This window comes from Petaurus breviceps, unplaced genomic scaffold (genome assembly GCF_028583685.1).
Source record: "Petaurus breviceps papuanus isolate PSGF00001 unplaced genomic scaffold, PetGlider_PUasm1.0 90681, whole genome shotgun sequence".
Lineage (NCBI taxonomy): Eukaryota > Metazoa > Chordata > Mammalia > Diprotodontia > Petauridae > Petaurus > Petaurus breviceps.
In genome coordinates, this window is record NW_027187307.1 from 4,262,910 (window position 1) to 4,282,224 (window position 19,315).

The 19,315-nt window shown below is 46.2% G+C and overlaps 1 protein-coding gene across 1 annotated transcript in view; it reads left to right on the forward strand.

Annotated features, from left to right (window-relative positions):
- Positions 1 to 13,024, forward strand: part of WDR44 (WD repeat domain 44) — a 92,848-nt gene extending 79,824 nt beyond the window's left edge. The window contains exons 14-19 of the mRNA XM_069065224.1: positions 2,647 to 2,838; positions 2,963 to 3,064; positions 3,237 to 3,352; positions 4,659 to 4,786; positions 5,155 to 5,289; positions 11,983 to 13,024. Of these exons, the coding sequence (XP_068921325.1) occupies positions 2,647 to 2,838; positions 2,963 to 3,064; positions 3,237 to 3,352; positions 4,659 to 4,786; positions 5,155 to 5,289; positions 11,983 to 12,077 (768 nt within the window). The 3' untranslated portion in view covers positions 12,078 to 13,024. The remainder of the gene's footprint in view (positions 1 to 2,646; positions 2,839 to 2,962; positions 3,065 to 3,236; positions 3,353 to 4,658; positions 4,787 to 5,154; positions 5,290 to 11,982) is intronic.
- Positions 13,025 to 19,315: the final 6,291 nt, after the last annotated feature.

Consider the following 19,315-nt stretch of genomic DNA (forward strand, 5'->3'; position numbering starts at 1 on the left):
GGCTGTTGATTCTCATTTCGTAATTTTCTTGCATTGTTCTCATTTCTCTTCCCAATTTTTTCTTCACTTCTCTTATCTGCTTTTTAAGGTCCTCTATGGCCTGTGACCAGCTCGTATTTTCCTTTGAAGCTTTTGGTGCAGGAGTTCTGGCTTCACTGTCTTCCTCCTGTTCCATGCTTTGCTCCTTTTTGTCCCCAAAATAGGAGTGTAATGTTGGAATCTTCTGTCTGCTCTGTTTCCTTTGCCTGGTCATGTTGCCCCTCAGTCACCTGACCACTAGGCTTTTTGCCACAGTAGGACTCTGCCACCAGACAGGGGAGATTTTGTCCCAAACGATGAGGTTTTCTCAGCTGCCGGAGGTATTAGATGGGTGCCCTCTCTGAGGTCTCCACAAGCTCTGGCAAGCTGGACACACCCCCCAGGACCTCAACCCTAGACCACAATCCACATCCAAGCAGGTTAAAGCAAGAGCAATTACCCCTCAGACTGATGCTTGGTCCCCCTACACTCTGCAGGCCAGGAGCTGAAGCTGCCACATGGCGCTGCCTGGCTGTGCTGGCGTCTCAGTGGCTTCTCGCCCTGGGGGTAAAAGCCACTTACTGGGTCCCAAAGTCCAGGCTGCACTGACCTCTCACTTTGTCCTTCGCATCTCTGTGTTGATAAATCTGGAAACGGCCATAGCTGCTGCTGATCTGCAGTCCCTCCAGCTAGCGGCTGGTCAGGCCAGCCCTGGGGCTAAAGCCTTGGCCTGGGTCTGGGATCGGCTCCCAGAGCACTACGCTGGCCGATTCCTGCTGGCCTGCTGGGCTTTCCTCAGCAGGAGGTTAGCTTCTCTGTGTCATTTTGTGGGTTCTGCAGCTCCAAAGTTTGTTCAGAGTCCCCTTTTTACATTGATTGGGGAAGGTGGGAGCCAGAGCAGCGGGGAGGTCCTGCTTCTAAAAGATGTATTTTCTTAGAACTGCAGCGCACTGTTGGGGCCTTTTTAAGATGCAGCCATGAGCTGCTTAGAGGCATACTTAGGTTTCCCAAGCTTTGCCTTTTCATACTCACCCCATGATACAGTTGAAAGAAAGCCAGCAATTGGAAGTGGTTCCCAAGCCTGCACTGCCCCTCCCCACCCGAAGCTTAAAGATCTTGAGAATGAGAACTCTGTTCTTCAGCTTCATTGTCATTTTGATGCAGCTTTTAACTTCTGTGTACTTTCTACATGCTTTTTTCCCATCTCTTCTCTCTCTCTCTCTCTTTCCATCTCATTTTTTGAGGGGAAATTAGATTTGGGGTTTAGTTTTTTGGTTTGTTTTTCATCTTAAATTTCCGCTCTGTCAAGGCTACAAAGGCATCAGTTGTTCCAAAGAACAATAGAGTGGTTTAAGTAGGAAAAAATAAAAACAAAAACAATTGGATTTGGAGTCAGAGGACTTGTGTTCGAATTCTGGCTGTGCCAGATATTACTTCAGATAAATCCCTTACCCCCTTTGGGCCTCAGTTACCTCATGTGTTGGAGTTCAACTAGCTGACATTAGTGCTCCCTTTCAGCCCTAGTTCTGTTCTTTGAACTTTGGAAGGCTTGGTAAGAGCTGTTGAATAATGGACTGTGTTTCTTAAAATGATTTTTACAGAAGTTCAGTCACTTTTATTCATACTTGTTTAGATTTGACAGTCGAACCTTTAAAGGTTCTCAGATGGAAGGGGGTTATGTGAGGGCCATGGGTGCCCATCAGCAGGAGCAGGAAGAGTTTGGATCCTACTAGTGACTGGCTGATGGATCTTATCACAAACAGCTCATTATTTTGTATTTATCCAATTTTTAGAACTTCAGACAGCTTTTTGTTCCAAAAATTTGGGTTAAGTGGGACTGGGTTGGGTTCTAGTTGACGTTTTCTTAAGTTATTAGTGTCAGTTAAAGTGAATCAGGTGTCTCCAAGAGTTGTCAGAGGTAGCTAAGAGAATTCCCAGTAATCTGTTTTTCAGGATAGAGAATTTAAAGACCAATGTAGGCAAACTTGACCATAAACTCTTCCCTGGGTAGAATAGACCTTGGCCTCTAGCCTAAAGTTAACATTGGAATTGGAATCCAAAGACCTGGGTTCAAACCATCCTTACACCTTGAGTGATGTCACTCTAGTCTCTGGGCCTCACTTTCCTTGCCTGTAAATTGGCAGAGTTGACTGTGGTCTGTCGGGTCCCTTCCAGCTTTGAATCTCCTATCTGACACTTGATAAAAATGACCTTCCCTCTGGGAAATTAGTTCCATGAACAGGTAAGTCTTCAACAGAGCGTATGTACAGCAAGAGCTATGGCTTCCATTTTGTTAGTCTTGTTCTTGAAGCCTTAATTTTGCTTCTACCAAAGATTATCATAGATTCAGACTAGAAGGGACCTAAAAGATCATTGAATCCAACCTTCCTCATTTGGTTATTTTTATTGTTTTTATTAGATGTCATCTGCCTTGTCTATTTCATAAGGAGTCCTCTGGGGTAAACTGAGGTGTAGAGAAGCTAGATGATTTGGCCCGTAGTTAGATGGTTAAAGTATGAGAAAGCAGGATTCAAACTCTTTCCATTCTCCCATACTGTTTCACACCCAGTTCGAACATCTGCATGGGTTGGGCACTTGCTGAAGTGAGAGGTCATTTCTCTTCTTTAGGACGACCGGTATTTTCTAAGTGGGTCCTTGGATGGAAAACTCCGACTGTGGAACATTCCTGACAAAAAAGTGGCATTGTGGAATGAGGTGGATGGCCAAACCAAGCTGATCACGGCTGCCAATTTCTGTCAGAATGGCAAATATGCCGTCATTGGCACCTACGATGGACGCTGTATCTTCTACGATACTGAGGTCAGTGCTTCTCTGGGGTGGTGGCATAAGGAAATGACCGTTTCATTGGGGGGAGTTAGAAAATGCTGGCTTGTACTTTAAAAGGTTGTCACAATTAACAGAGACACTCAAAATCTCCTTTCAGCATTTGAAATACCATACCCAAATACACGTACGATCTACCAGAGGACGCAACAGGGTTGGAAGAAAAATTACTGGCATTGAACCTTTGCCTGGAGAAAATAAGGTACCACACATGTCTGCCCAGTCTTGGCTGTCCACTGGAAAGTCCAGGGCTTTCTGAGTCTCTTCCCTTCTGTCAAAGAATGGGATGCGTGTGTTCTTTGGCTGTCATTCTGCCTCTTCCCCCAAAAAAAGTTAAATTTCTTCATCTAACTTTTCCTTTGATGTGTTTTTAGATCTTGGTGACCTCAAATGACTCCAGAATTAGACTGTATGACCTTAGAGATTTGTCATTGTCTATGAAATACAAAGGTTATGTCAACAGCAGCAGCCAGATCAAAGCAAGTTTCAGGTAAACTGGTGATGGGAAATGCCCAGAAGGGCTCTGAGCATCCCCCCTCTCTTAGAAATAAGGTATTTTTGATGTTTCCAAACACTTTCATTGATCTCATTTTATCCTTCCCAAATCCAATGGTAGGTAGGCAGTGAACTATCCCCACTTTGCAGAGAGAGCAAACTGAGGTCCAGAGAACGTTTGCCTTGCCCCAGATTATGTTCCATCCTGCAAGCTCAGGCTCTGCATTTTCCATTTGTGTACACAAATGGTGGGCCCAAGGCCTCTTGGTGAAAAGCAGGGCCCCCCCAATTGCACACCGTTTAATTCTGCCCAATTTCTCTGGGCAGCCTCAGGCAAGTAACTGAAGCTGTCAGCACCAGAAGCCTCTGCTTCTGCTTCGGCCTGAGAGATCAGAGATGCAGAGACTGCCCTTGGAGGATGGAACATACCCTTCCTCTCAATCCTTAAACATTTCAGATGTATGACTTATTATGTGCAAAGGCATAACCTCTCAGCCTCAGTTTCCTCACCTCTAAAACAGAGATAACAGACCTACAGGCCTCCTGCTTCACAGGGTAATGTTTATTAAATCTTTTACAAGCTTTGGAGCACTGCCTAAATGGTGTCACTTAATCTGAAAAACAAAGTCTGAAAGTGACCTCATTAACAACATAATCCCAAGCACATTGTGTGCACAGGACTTCCCTCTTCAGGGAGGGGCAGTGCAGTACAGTGGCTAATGCCCTGGCCTGGCAGTCAGGAGGGCCAGGCTCAGTTTGGTCTTAGGCTAGCTGTGTCGTCCTGGGCAAGTCACTTATCCTCTATATGCCTCACTTTTGCCATCTGCAAAATGAGGGAGGTGGGTTAAGACTCAGTGGCCTGTGAGCTGTCTCCTGGATCTACATTACTACCTTTAAATTAAACTATAAAGCATAAAGCTAAAGAACCAAAGTTGTAGATGGAGGGCCAGTCTCAGTCAATAAGATTTGAGTTCAGGTCCTCTATACTATGGTTCTATATACACAGACTTGCTCAGTGACAACAGATAAATCACTTAATCCTCCAGCATCCCCAATGACTTGTGAAGACTATAAATGAAAGAAGTAGCCAATCCCCAGCCAGAGTAGGGAGCTTCCACACCAGGAGTTCCCTACTTGGATGAAATCACACTTCTGGGCCTGGTTATAGTAGAGGTGGTTTCTCTGAGAGTAAAGGAAAACTTCAGAATCATCCTGGATGTCCCCAGAGTCACACTTCGGGTTCAGTCTCTATTACTTCCTATTGCTACATACTAACTGTGCTCTTGCTGTTCTTAATTTAGCCATGATTTTACATACATTGTTAGTGGCTCAGAAGATAAATATGTTTATATTTGGAGTACTTACCATGACTTGAGCAAGTTTACATCAGTCAGAAGAGATCGCAATGACTTCTGGGAAGGGATCAAAGGTAAAATCCTGCTTCTGTGTTCTCTAAGAGAACTAATAGTAGTTCTCAGTTTTGAGTTAACATGTTATTTCACATGGTAAGTCTATTTACTTAGACTTCATGGCATCAGCATCGCTTAGAAATATTCAAGTGGAAAGACAAAAGTTTGATTGGGTTCATTCCAATTTGGCAGCATTGGAATATCAGAAAATTTTCAGGAGTTCATTTTGAGAATTTTTATAGCCTGGTTTTTACAATTGGTTCTGATGCTTACTTTGAAGAACATTTTAGCAGAAATGTGCTGATTTACACTGTAACATTTGGTGTTTTGACATCGGACTTTGTTTCCGATGCCATATCAGTCTCCTGAAATGTCTTTTTTCCTCTAGCACACAATGCAGTTGTCACATCAGCGATCTTTGCTCCAAACCCAAGTTTGATGTTGTCGTTGGAACTGCCATCTGAGAAGACTGAAGCTAGTGATAAAGATAACGATCCTCAAGTCTCAGATCCCATCCCTTCTGGTAGGTGCTTCCGCTGAATTTGGCCTGATCTCTTTGGTATTTCCTAGGCTCACATACCTTAGGGGACACTTGATAGGCCCTGGCTGTGTCTGAAGACTATGTCCCCTGCTTGTTCGATGCCCGAAGTTGTGAAGCCCTGAATACTTCCCTATCATGTCTCCATCCTCTCTGGTTTCCACTTCTCAGAAATCCACTTTTAATTCTGTTCTAGAAGCATTTGAACACTTAGTCAGTGCCAGGCCCTGTGCCAGGTGCTGGGGGGTCCCAAGACAAAAAGAAAGTAGGCCCTACCTTCAAGGACATTATGTTCTACTTAGGGGAAAGCGCAGGTACACAAATCAGTGAAAACAACAGTAATACAGATAGTATAAGAATAATACAATACAGAGTGATTACACAATCTTTTTGGGGGGGGGGGGAGGAGCAGTTGGGGTTAAGTGACTTGCCCAAGGTCACATGGCTAGTAAGTGTTAAGTGTCTGAGGCCTGATTTGAACTCAGGTCCTCCTGACTCCAGGGCCAGTGCTCTATTCACTGTACCACCTAGCCGCCCATGCAATCTTGAGAGGCAGTGGGGAAGACACTGAAAACTGGGGATCAGGAAAGGCCTCTGCTTAGGAGACCCATGCTTGAGCCCAGCTGTGAAGGGAACGTCTGAGGGATGGGGGCTAACCTTGGCAAAGGCCCAGAAGCTGGAGATGCCAGTTTAGCTCAAAGCTAGATCCTAGAATGTAAGGGAGAAGGTGAAATCAGTCTAGGGAGATAGCTGTATTGGAAATGACTTTGAGGGTCAAACAGAGGAGTCTGTATTGTATCCTGCAGACCATAGGGAACCACTGGAGCCTCTTGAGCAGGGTAGTAACATGCTCAGCCTGTACTTTAGGAAGATCCATCTGGCAGCTCTGAGCAGGATCGTTGGAAAGGGGATGAGACTGTGGGTAGGGAGGCCATGAATTAGGCCATTGCTGAGTCCAGGCTAGAGCCCAAGAGTGGTGACTAAGGGAAAAGAAAGGACCACTTCTGAGAAGTGTTACTTGGCATCCGATGGGATATGGGGCAGTGTGTGGGTGACGAGTCATGGACAACTCGGCGTTAGCAAACATGGCTGAATGAACGCATTGTGATACCCTTGACACAAATGGGCAAGTTAGAAAGAAAGATGAGTTTGAGGGGGAAGATAATTTTCACTTGGACATGTTGAGGTAGAGTCGCCCATGGAACATCCCACTAGACATGTCTGTCCCACAGGCTGCTGGTGGGAGAGAGTATAGAGAGAAGGCCTTGTATGGAGGGTGGTTCTTGGAGCACAAAGGCGTGCTCAGGAAAGGAAACTGAGGGAACAATCAGATGGATAAGAGAAGCAGGAAAGCAGTGTCGTGTCCCGTCCCATCCTGTTCCCCCCACCCCAAACAAAAGACAGGCCCAAGTCTGGGAAGAGAGTGGTCAGCAGCATCAGAGGAGTCAGGGGGCACTGCTCCATTTGGCAGTTGGGAGATCCCACTTGGGATCCAGTGTGAGCTTGAGAGTTGCATGCATGGAGACAGGGAGCACATGTAGCCTTTTCTAGGAGTTGGGCTGTTGGATGGTGAGTAAAGGGCACAGGAACATCCAGCCAAGGAGGGAGGAGATGGCAGCAGGGGAGGGGCTGGAGGAAAAGGAGCTAGATTAGGACAGGGTGAGCCCCTGAGAGAGGCGGGAGAGGGCATGAGGAGAGAATCCCAGTTCAGCTGGAGGTGGGTTCTGTTCTCTGCCACATTCAGATGAAGAGTTAGCAACTCGCTAGCAGCCTGATATCAGGGGTTCCCAAGGCTGTGGCCGCATCTGAAGGACACGGCCTCCCTGGGATGCCACGGAATGGAGAGGTGTCAGTCAGCAGTATTTATCGGGCACCCCTGTCTGCTCCTGACCTTGCTGGGTGTGCCAGGGCTAATGATGCAAAAGATGGTAGAAATTGGAAGAAAGGAATCCAGTCAAGTCTCTCGAGTGGCACCCAAGTGGAAATGAGGGCAGCCTTTGGAATCAGAGGAAAACTTGGAAAGTCCCATTTTCTTCAATTGGGTATGTGTACACCACCTTGGTGTTTCTGGCTGCTCTATGACAAGGAAGATTTGTTCAGCCCTGACATGCATGGCCGGCACCGATAGCCAAGTGAGTGTTTGAGGGCAGCCAGCTTCCAGCTCCCTCCCCCACCTTCAGGCCTGCCTCTCTTTTAGACTTCTCCACCTGCCCAGATGCTTAAGGGCCTCGGGAGGTACTTGGTTGGCCCCTCCAATGACCTCCTTAAGTCCCAGACGCCAGCCCAGCCACCCTTAGAGCGGACCCTCATTGCCACCTTCTCGATCTCCTGCTTGACTGGGACTTCTTGTTCTGCCATCTTTCCCCCTTCTTTCTCCTCCTCAAAGTACTCTTCATCACTGGAATCTCTGTTCCATCCATCCTGTCCCAGGAGGACAGAGCTCCAGATACTTATTGGATGTGTGACTCTGGGCAAATCATTTAACCTCTCTCAGTCTCAGTTACCTCGTCTATAAAATGGGGATAATCATCACACTTACTGCTTATCATCTTTGTGGGCATCAAATGAGACAAATGCCAGCCTAGTGCTTTCTCATTCTCCTGCTGCAGCAGCCCTGCTCTCATCTGGCTGCCTTACCTCCGTAACTTGGAGCCTGTATTTTACTAGTTCATCTATAGACAGGATGTCCCCAAAGTCTTGGTGCAGCTTTAAGCTTGACTGTCTCGTATCACATTCATGCCTTAACCAAAGCCTAGCCTAGATTGGCCCTACCCTCTCATTTATCTTTTCCTACTCAGGTGTTTCTGGAGGAAGTTGCACCACTGTTGACTAGGCCCCCACTCCTCATCTATCTAATCTCAACTGAGACCTCAGGGCTCTCCCATAATCACTGTACTTTCCCCTCAACTGAGGATCATTCTCTAGGACTGTGTGAAAGCTGTCTCTTCCAGGCTCCTTGTGCTATCTGTCTCACTCCCTGCTTGATGGGGAAATGAAGGCCATTCTTGGCCTCTGAGCGATAGATGGCCTTTCTTCTCTACTTAGGCCCTTGAGCCCATCCCTTTCAGTCTCTCTCTCATCTCTGTGTCTCTCCTCTGGTGGATCATCACCCATCTCCTTGCGCCCAGGGCACACCTTTGTCCTAGGCTTTCTTTCCTTCTCTCTACACTTGCATCTTTCTCTTTTCCTGTGATCTCTTCCACTAACATGGACTCATTTATCACATTATTCCCAAGTCTGCATGTCCATCTCTAACCTCTTATTAGAGGCAGTGTGGCATTGTGGGTAGAGGGCTCACCTTAGACTCAGGAAGACTTGTGCTCAAATTCTGCCTCTGGAATCTACTAGCTATTTGACCTTGGAAAAGTCCCTGAATGTCTCAGTGCCCCCAGGAAGCTCTCTAAACCAAGAAATTGCGTAGGAAGTGCTCATCCACATTGGCAAAGGGACTTTCCTCATCAGGAGTTCCTCTTCCCAGGGAAATCATAGAAAATCAAATGTCACTTCTGACCTCCTGCCTCACATTACTGGCCAGCTACTGACTAGCATAGTCAGGCCTTTCCGTCAGTACATCCAAAACCCCCTAAAACAGAACAGAACACATGAGCCCCTTCTCCCAGCTTGCTCTTTCCTTGTTCCATGCCCACCATCTCTTTCTCGACTCTTCCTTCTCCTTCACCTCCTACCCCAGCAGTCACCCAATCGTATCAGCCCTGCCTCAGTGACATCTGCTCAAGCCTCTCCCCTGGCTTAGGCCCTCAAGCCCTGCTCAGCTGGACCATTTGACAGGTGGACTTTTTACTGTGACCTGGACAAACATCATCAAACAGGGATTTTTCAAGATTCTCAGAGGGCACAAAAAGAGGTCCATGGTCATTGTGTGGGGGAGAGCCAGTGGGAGGTGCTTCTCTGAAGTGTGCATTGGATGTATGTGTCAGAAGCAGACCTTCAGGGCTTCTCTCTCTCTTTTGTCTCTTCTGTGTGTGTTTTCAATGTTTCATTGACCATCTTTTCCTTTTTTGTCACCATCACTATCCACCAATTGTCCCTCTTTCCCAGCAGAAGCCCAGCTCTCCTTTGTTAACAAAGCAGCATAATCGAGCAAAATAAATCAATGTTTGCTTATTGTAATCATTTCCCTCCTTCCATCTAGTCATTCCCTTAAACCATCTGCCCCAGAGCTGCCCAAAGTTTCCTAAGGCCCACGTCTCATCAGGCCTTTCCTTGCATGGCTCTCTACTGCCATGAATTAAGTATTAAGTATGAATTAAGTACTGCCAGGAATTAAGTACAAATTCCTCCACCTGATATATAAATCAAGCCACTGTCTGGCCCCAGCCCTCCAGACTCCTTACCCACCTAGACAAGCTGGCCATACTAGTCAGCATTCTCTCTCCCACCTCTGTGGCTTTGCACAAGCTGTGCCCCTTTCCTGGAATGTACTCTCTTCCTATCTCTACTCTTAGGATTCTTCTCTTCCTTCAGGTCTCATTTTAGCTGCCCACACCTAGTTATTAGTGTTCTCTCCCTCAAGTAGCCTGGTATTTATTTGCTTGCTGCATCTCCCCCTCTCCCTGATAGAATCTGAACTTCTCAAGGGCAGGGACAGTTTCATTTTTTAAATCTTTATATTCTTAGCACACTGGTTTACGCATAGGTGCTTAATACCTGTTGAACTCTATCCTGATTAGTCACTTAGAGACTTGGTGTTTTTCTAAGAATTTTAAACATTTCCCTTGCAATATTATCTCCATTATCAGTAATTGCTCTCCAGCAGAAGTCACCATGAGTCAGAATGACCATTCGCTTCAAATTCATAGAATTAGTTCATGAGGTTTTATGAGATTCATGTTTAGATAAACCCCGTCAACTTGGTTTCTTCCCTGATTTCATCTCAGCCACTCTCCTGCATCTCATGTCACTGTCTTTTTAGGCTGTGGTTTTCTTTGGCATGAATCAGGAAGGAGCCCTTATATGTCATTACCTAAGCTGGCTGGCTTTTCTTAACATTATATATTCACCAGATCGTTCAGTCATCTCAGCCCCAGAAGTCCTTCCCCTTGCTGCTAGTCAGGCTAGTGAAGAAGCCTCTGCTCTTCCTCTTCCTCACAATCCTGCTTATTTCCTACATTCTTAATGCAAGGAAACGCTACATTTGAATTAGAGGTTCATGAAAATGAAGAGAGAGTTGCTTTTCCCATCCACATTCGCGCACTACCCTGAATTCTTTTCTTGGACCCCAAGCTATCAGCCTCTGATCAAGCCAAACTGCCTCATTTACCAAAAGAAGACAATGAGGTGCAGGGGAGGCAGGACGTGGCAGAGCCAGGATTCAGACTGAGGCCTGATTCGCCACTCAGTGCTTCCCAGAATATCACGGATGTTCTGGTCTCTTTCAAAGAGGTCGAACTTTTCATAGATTGCTGGGATTTCTTTTTGTTACCCGGTGGCTGCCTATGGGTGATTGACCGACCCCAGGGTGTGGCACAGAAGGTTAGATCTGATTTCCTTCTTTTCTACTCCTGGCAACCCATGTTTTGGGAGGAAAAGTGAAGCTTAAGTGGCTGCACTTCATCAGATCCTTCCCTTTTCACATATCCCAAAGGCCTTTGCCCTCCATTCCAGAGATCCAAGGCTGAAAGAAAGGGAAAGAGCATGCTTAGGACATGGGTGTGACAGAGCTGACTGAAACTGGCTCGCTTGGGTCCCACACAGCTTCTTGATGAAGGGGAGACGTTCCCCTGTGAATTGTAAGCATTCTTGAGTCTGTGATCCAACAAGATTACCGGAAGGAAACTGACTTGTGAGCACGTGTAGAACCAGGGTACACCACATTCCACACACACACACACACACCCCGCCCCCCCATCTCAGTGTAGACGAGTGGAAGCCAGAAGCTTGAGCTCAGTTTGGTCATGAGACCCCAACTTGTAGGGCTAAGAAAGCCTCCAGCTTCCTGCCATCTTGTGAAAAAACCCTGAAGTGCAGTTAGCTGAAGTAAACCCTGGAGTCAGCCCCGACTCAGGGGGAAGAGACAGAAAGAGCTCGGGATTACATATATCTGCCTGTGTGAACAGCCTCCAATTGCAAAAAGAGCTAGTGGCTTTTTAAACAAGGCTCTGCAAAGGTATAACTCTTGTCATACTCTTCCAAATCTTGGTTTAGGGCTCATGGTTACTGTAGCAAGATACAGCTTGTCTCAACAGGTCTTTGAAAACCGGCTAAGATAAAGCCCGGCAAAGGTAAACCCTGAGCAGACTAGGGCAGTCTTAGCTCAGAGCCCACAGGCCCCTAAGAGGGGGGTCATAGGGAAATTTCAGAGGATCTGTGACCTTGGACCTTCATTGTTTAGCTAACTATATTTCACTGACCTTTGGTTTCCTTTGTGTTATATGCACTTTAAAAACATTCTGAGGAGGGAAGGGATCCATAGACTTCCCTAGACTGTGGGACAGGGGTCTGGGTTGACAAAAATGGTAAAGAAAGGTTTGTGGTAAAGTGAAGGGCTCCCAGAGAAAAGACTCCCATGTGCTCTCCCCCCCCCCCAAGAGGTGTAATGAGGTGTGGCATGTACCAGACAAGATGGGGAGGGAAGAAGGCTGTGAATGAGGTGGCTGTTAAGGCTTTCACTTTTCCATTTCTTTAGAATTCACTAACTTTTTCTTTAATGCTTTTCAGGTGCCCTGAAGACAGACCATACTGAAGTCCTTCTGTCCGCTGATTTCACTGGAGCAATCAAAGTGTTTATTAACAAAAAGAAATATGTAGCTTGACTTGTGAGAAAGCAATTTCAAATAAACCAAGCTGAGTACATTTCTCTAGGCATTGTGAGTGAACAAACTTTGGGGTAGTGTTGCAGGCTAACATTGTTTGTAAGCTGTTTGGATCTAGCATCTGTGGGGAGGCAGGGTCAGAGAGCTCTTAATTGGGCCAGGTAGGGTAGAAAGGGCACGCACATGAAAGAAGAGAACCGCCCAGGGGCAGCCTGGCGGTTTAAACATGCTTGTGGTTTTGCTATATAGTTGTCAACATGCAAAGGTTTCTGCATGAAATATATTCATCTATGAATCTCCTGTGTGTGCCTTTTTTTGGTTCCAGGCCCTGGATTTAACAGCTCAGTTCTTCAGAGGCTCTTTTGGCCATTCAATGAGAGAAAAATGGTTTTGGTTTAGAGTTTTTTTTAATCTTTTGCACAGAATTCCTTTTTTTTTTTTAAAGGTGGTACCTTTGAATTCTTTGGGTGACTTGGAAAAAGTGATCCAGGTTTCCAGTAGGTCAACAACTATGTGTAAATGTTTTTATAAATTTCTCAATTTGAGGACAGATTGTTTTTGTGGCCTGACTTGTGCATTTTAGGTTTTTCTTGTATGTGTATATAGAAATAACATTTCTTCTTTTTTGCACACTGGATCATAATGTTTCTATGTAAAGAACACTTTTCACTCCTTATTCGTGAGCGCCAGGCTCTACAAGAGCTCAAGAAATGAACATGCACTCGTTAGAAATTCTTTTCTACAACAATGTAAAAATGAACTGTTTCCATTTGTTTTAAGGCATTTGAGTTTTCCACAATTAAGCTGCTTTGATTTGAGTTGCTGGATTTGAAAGACTTTGTAAAAATCTCTCTACTGTACCAATGAAATAACATTGGGGCCGTGTTGTAGATGCTTAGCCTGTGTCTCAGAAAGTAAAAAATGTCTAATTAAAAGTTGGTCACCAATGTTTGGTAAATGTTATTTTGTTTTTAGATGACTCAGGCTTCTCATAGCAGGCCTTCGACACCTGGCGTCTGTTGCCAGCCTTGTTCCTAAGCTAGCTCGGTGACCGTAGGCAAAGCCCTTGCCCACCTAGAGCCTGTTTCCTCATTTGAAAACAAGGGGAGTGGACTAGGTTATCTTAAAGGCCCCTTTTGCCCTCTCTACAATTCTCTAACTACCGTATTAATCAATTTAGTTGAATTTGTTGTGGTAAGTAGTGTTTATTAACTGAGGACTGGAATGCCCCAAATCGGACTCTGGGGCATTATTGTATATAAACGGTACATAGTTGAAAATCACTTGGAAAATGACTGCTTGGACACAAGACCTTCATATAGCAGCCACAGTAGTCATTGTCAGTCTGTAAAGGTAGAGAGGCCTCACGAGCAGCAGGTTAACACCTCAGTTAACAGCGTGGTGATACAGTAGAGAGCTGTGGGTGTCTGGGATTGCCAGGAAGCCAAGGCTTCATGTGGCCCTCAGTGTTTCCTGAAGAGCTTGACCCTGATTGCTAGCACTTCCTCTTAACTGTGGCTTCTTTGTTGTTCTGTGCTTGGGCCCTCGAGGCCCAGGTTTTGTAGCTGTGTGGTGGGCCTGCTGACCGACTAAGCTGCTATGCCCCTCTATCCAGGGCTTAGCTGGCTGGCCATCTACTCACAGCCAGTTTCTTTTTCTGACTTAGTGTCTTTGACTATGAGGGCAGCTTGGCCTTCCTGGCTGTCAGCTTGTGCCTTCTGGGCTGTTTTACTATTGCCTGGCAGCTTTAAGGTTTCCGGCATGAATATTTCCTGAAAGAGTTTGTGGTTAATTTGAAAGAAAAGATAGCGTTGAGAACCACCTCCTCTAGGTTAGTAGTCTTGTCCTTGTGGAAAATTGTCACCCTACCAAGTGATGAGTGTAAAAATAACGTAGCTTTGAGTTTTACTAAACACATGTTCGTTCCTGACCTTGGCAGGAGGCCACAGTGAGGCAGAGGGGCCAGTCAAGCCCCTACCTCTACTGAGAGCTGACTCAAGAGCCAGGTCAAGCATTCTTTCTCTCCTGCTGACCATACTTTGAATTGAAATGCTATTGAAAATTAGCTGAAGTGACTGACCACGACACCAAATGCCCTATGTCTAATTTTAGCATGAGTTGATGTTCTGTGAAATGGGTATTTAACACCCTCCAAAAGCATCCTAAGAATCAGATGCCTGGAGGCAGCTAGGTGGTGAAGTGAGTAAGAGCACCTGCCCTGAAGTCAGGAGACCTGGGAACGATTCCGGCCTCAGATACTTAACATCCACACACAAAAAAAACTGGCCCATGTAACCTTGAGCAAGTTACTTAATCCCAATTGCTTTAAAAAAAAAAAAAAAACAAAAGAATCAGACGCCTGTCTTCCCCACAGCTTTGAGAAATTACTATTGCTCTTCCTTAGCGGGTAGGGAAATGCTTCCGTCACTTGGGAGTTCTAGGTGCAAGCTTGTGGGAGTCGAGGCCCTGTCCTAATGTCTCTGACAAAATTCCCATTCTTAGTTTCGCTTTGCCAGGGTCTGGTGGCTCTGTAGACTGAGGTTTCTAGACCAGTCTTTCCCAGGCAAAACCCTCCTGTGAAGAGGGCTGTGGTAGAGGATGGGAATGTTTTCCCAGTTAGCTTTCCCCAGACTCAGTTCAGCTGGACACCTGAGGGCTGAGCCGTCCCATACCTCCCATACCCAGGGAGGAGTCATGCATTTTCGTGTAGGCGTCTGAAGAAAACCGCTGAAGGTACTTTCCCAGCCTCTTCCTCTTGTTCAGCAGTAATGAGAGCCCTTTGCTGGTGCTGAGGTGGAACTTGTGTTTGGCAGATGGCACGTGACTGAGTCGGGTCACATGTTCAGAGCCTGCTGTGCTTTCCTGTCAGACCATGCATTTCAGAGGTTTCCCTTGCATTTGGAAACACTTTAGAAAGTGTTTAGAAAGATTTTCTCCACAGCTGTAGCTGTTTGTTTTTCCCAAGAGTTCTAGGATTAGACACCTAAGTCTGTTTAATTGTTGCAAAGGGGTTTTGGCTCCCAGGAGCCTGTACCATCCTGACTGTTTGAAAGCTGGCCATTTGTTTGGAACCTTTTTCACTCAGTGCCTTCCTGAACTCTCCAGCTGGGTTTCATTTACTGATAAACAAAATGGAAAAGTCTGGCTTTGTAGTTAAAAGAACTGAGTGTGCTTAGGTTGGAGGCTAGAAGACTTGGGAGGGCACAGAATGGAGGGAACATCGAGACCACTGATTTCATCAAGTTCAATGCTTGTTTTCCAGCTGAAGCCCAGAGAAGCAATGACTTGTTTAGTGTCACACAGGTAGGGAGTGTCTGTAGTGGGATTTGGACCTGGGGCCGGCCCTCTGTCCGCTCTTTCATGCCGCCCCAGGCGTCTACATCTCTGCTGAAAAGACCTTAAGGCTTCGTGTTGAGTCATTGTCTGATTCTTTAGGACCCAGTTGGGGGTTTTCTTGGCAGAGAGACTGAAATAATTTGCCATTTCCTTCTCGAGCCTATTTTACGGAAGAGGAAACTGAGGCAAGTAGAGTGAAGTGACTTGCCTAGGATCACACAGCTAGGAAGTCTCTGAGGCTGGACTTCCTGACTCTGGACCTAGCACTCTGTGCACTATGTTGCCACTTGGCTGCCCCTTATGGTGAACTGCAAATTCAGTTTGAGTTAACAGTATGATGTGGCATGATTGATTTGAGATGGTGTTCAGAACTAGGTGGCATTAAAAGCACGGGCATTCGGGGAATATCCCCAGGTTCCACTCCTGAAGTCATTCCTGTTTGAACCAACCTTTTGCCGGAGGCATGGCCGAGACCACTGAGAATTTACTAGCTACCCTATAATCCAATAATACTAGCTAACATTTATACAGGACCAGGCCCTGTGCTAAGTACTTTATTATCTCATTTGAGCCTCATAAAAACCCAAGGAAGAAGGTAGTACTGTATTATTATGCCCATTTTACAGATGAGGAAACTGGGGCAAACAGATGACTTGCCTACATAGCTAGTAAGCATCTGAGCCTGGATTTGAACTCGGGTTTTCTTGCTCCGTGCACTGTGGTGTCCCCTCACTGCCTCATGAAGGGGTTTGGCTTTTTTTCTTTCTGCTTTCTACAGCTCCCTACAAAAATGCAATTGTACCTGGGAGGGATCCGTTACTAACTTAGCAGGGATTAGCTGAGAAGGAGTGGGGATGTGTGAGAACCCAAGCTAGACACCAATAGAAAAGACCAAAAATAAAAACACAGGGTCGTTTCCCTAAGTCAGTGGCTGGGAACTGGGGGCCCTCAGCCTGGTGTTTGCACTTACAGACATTTCCCCTCCCCCGGGTGACCTGGCACTTGTGGAGCAGTGGGGTCCAACACCATCAACCCAAGCTCTAACTGCCCTTGCCCTATATCTTTGAACCAGCCACAGGCCCTCCTTGCTGCTGCCTGTGATGACCCTGTGAGGCGAGTGGAGTCCTGCAAGCATCATTAGCCCCACATTACAGATGAGCAAACTTGGACTTTTGAGGTGTATAGTCCTGACCATGTCGCTAGTAAGTATGTGGGGATGAGATCCAAACCTAGGTTTCCTGACCCTGGGCAGGTCCTCTCCTTTTTGAAAGCAGATGGCACATCGCCATTCTAAGAGGGCACACTCAGTAATTACTGGGCTAGCCTCATACCCCCAAATAAGATTGTGTCCTGGAGAGCTAAGGCCAGTCCCTAGAGGCCCTAGGCTAGATACCCGCTGGGACTTGTAGCTTTTCAGCAAAGGGGAATTTCCTAGTTCCTTCCTCCACATCCATTATTTAGCTGGTTAAACATATCTCCTCTAGATGGTGCCAAAGTCTCAGCATTTGTGAGGGGACAAAGGGAGAAGGCAGCCTTGGATGCATTCATCTCTGGAACAGGCAGGGGTTATTGCCAAGGAGGTTGTGGCTTTTCTCACCCATCACAACTTTGAAATGAACTGCAGTCTGCTGGATGCAAATCTACAACTTGGTTGATTTGCAAACACAAGCTAAAGATGCAAAAATAAAATGAAAGTGAGCTATTCAGTGGAAGTCCTACCCAAATGACTGGCTAGAATGCCCGTCGAGTAGAGCCAAAGCTGCCCAGTTCTAGACGAGGTGCTGGGGTGAGGGCTGAGGGGCGGACGTGGTCGAGGAGGATCGTCATATAGGCAAACGGCCTTGGTGAGGCAGGATGGAGAGCTGAGGAGGGCAACGTGGTAAAGCCCCAGTTCACTCTCATTCCCCTGCCTTCTCATAAAGTACTGATAATATGTTATTAGGAGCTGGGACTCAGATAAAAATAGAGCCGAGACCTGTGATTTCATTGGTGTGGGGAACTCCCAAATTGGAAACTCCCTCTCCAGACACAGGTCCCCGCCTTCTCTACTGCTGTTCCTTGAGGGTTATCCGTTGACTTACCCAGAAACCTTGCTTCAAAGGAAAATGTCCCCACAGAGCAAGGAATCTTCCCCCTTTTTGTGTCATGGGCCCCTTTTGGCAGTCCAGGAAAGCCTCAGAATACTATTTGTAAATGTATGAAGCATAGGATTACAAAGGAAATTGTCAAAATACCCATGTCCAAATGTTAAAAAAAAAAAAAAGTACATGGACCATAAGTTAGGGAGCCCGCAAGCATGGAGGATGTTTGAGTATTTAGGATGCTTGTCTATTGTTAAGTTTAAACAAGCAAATGATTTCACGAGAGCGTTTTGTGCTTCTGCAAGATCCACATAAATTGCCTGTTTCCTCTTGGTGGCCTCTCCCCTTGGGTTGGGTTCCCCCCCCCTTCTGCTCATATAAGGGGGCTGACAGCTCTGGAACCATATTTAAGGAATCCACTAAGTAGGTGAATTTGCATTGCCAATGGTACTGGTTCTTCCTTGGAGTGTTAAGCACTGTGAGCCCCGTCCGGCACTAAGATTCCACCACTGTAGTGTTGTAGGGGAGTGGAGATGGACCCTCTGCTTTGTTTAGGCTGCTTTCTGAAATGCAGGCAGAGAAGCGTCAGGCAGGTGCAACCCTGTTGCATCCCATTCGAGTGGTTTGAAGGCCAAGTAGAACCAATCAGGTGGTGTCCAGCCAGCCTTCATAGCGCCTCTCAGTGGTCATTTTACCTTCTCTCAGCTCACCCCTAGGAACAGACTCCTGAAAACCCTGCTTCCAGTCTCATATACAGTCTGCCCTCCCACCACACAGCTACCACAGTGAGACTTCTCAAAGCCTGATTCTGTCACCCCCTTCCTCAAAAGTCAGTGGCTCCCTATTGCATGCAGCATAATCTGCCTCCCCCCTGCCTTTCAGTCATTTCATATTACTGCTTTTCTTCCACCCTGGTCAAGGCAAGCTGACTTGTTCTCTGTCCCCTATACGTGGCTTTGCACAAAGGGGTGTTGTCCTATGTCTGAAGTGGGGAAAGGACAGCATCTGCACCTTCTTCAATCCCTAGGCTCCTGCAAAGCACAAGTGAGGTGTTGTTCTTCCATGAGGCCTTTCTTGATTTTTCCAGTCTTTAGGCCGCTCTGTCTTGACATTACTTTGCATGTAGTTTGCATCTACTCACTCCAGTTGAGGGTCAGAGGACCATTGATCAAGTTCCCTACCACCTGACACAGAAGTGGTGAGTTTAAATGCCAAGGATCAGGCCTACAGCACAACTTCTGGATGGAGCTGGTGGTGGGAACAGGCCGTCCTCCATTAATGCACATTTGGTATGAGAATTTTGTTTTGTTTTTCCTGGGAAGAAGGAGAGAAAAGAAATTCCTGTTAATTTAAAATTTAATTTCTAAAAAAAGAATGTAAGCCTCTTGAGGACAAAGACCGTTTTATTTTTGTCTTTGTATTTATTCTAAGGGCCTAGCGAGAAGCCTCGCACACTGTAGATGCTTAGTAAATGCTCGTTCAGTTGATATAAATTGCCTCTTTAAAGTTCTCTTGGGCCACCTTATTCTAGTGTTCTGGAAGACTGTCCAAGGGGCACATATTTAATTTGTCACATCTAACCAAGCTGGAAAGGCTTTGAGCTAGGGCCAGCGATGGACTGAGTCACCCAGCTAGGTTCAGAGGAGCCACACACAGGTTCATGGGGTGGCGAACAACTCTCAGACTGTCTACTGAGTTCTAGAGGATGGAGCCTGTATTGGGGGTAGGAACAGCCAGACTTTGTCTTGGAGCAGTGTAGTGAGAATTAGGGGTGCCTGTTTGACCAGAAGGTTGGACACGTGGCATTTTGTAGGCTTTCTA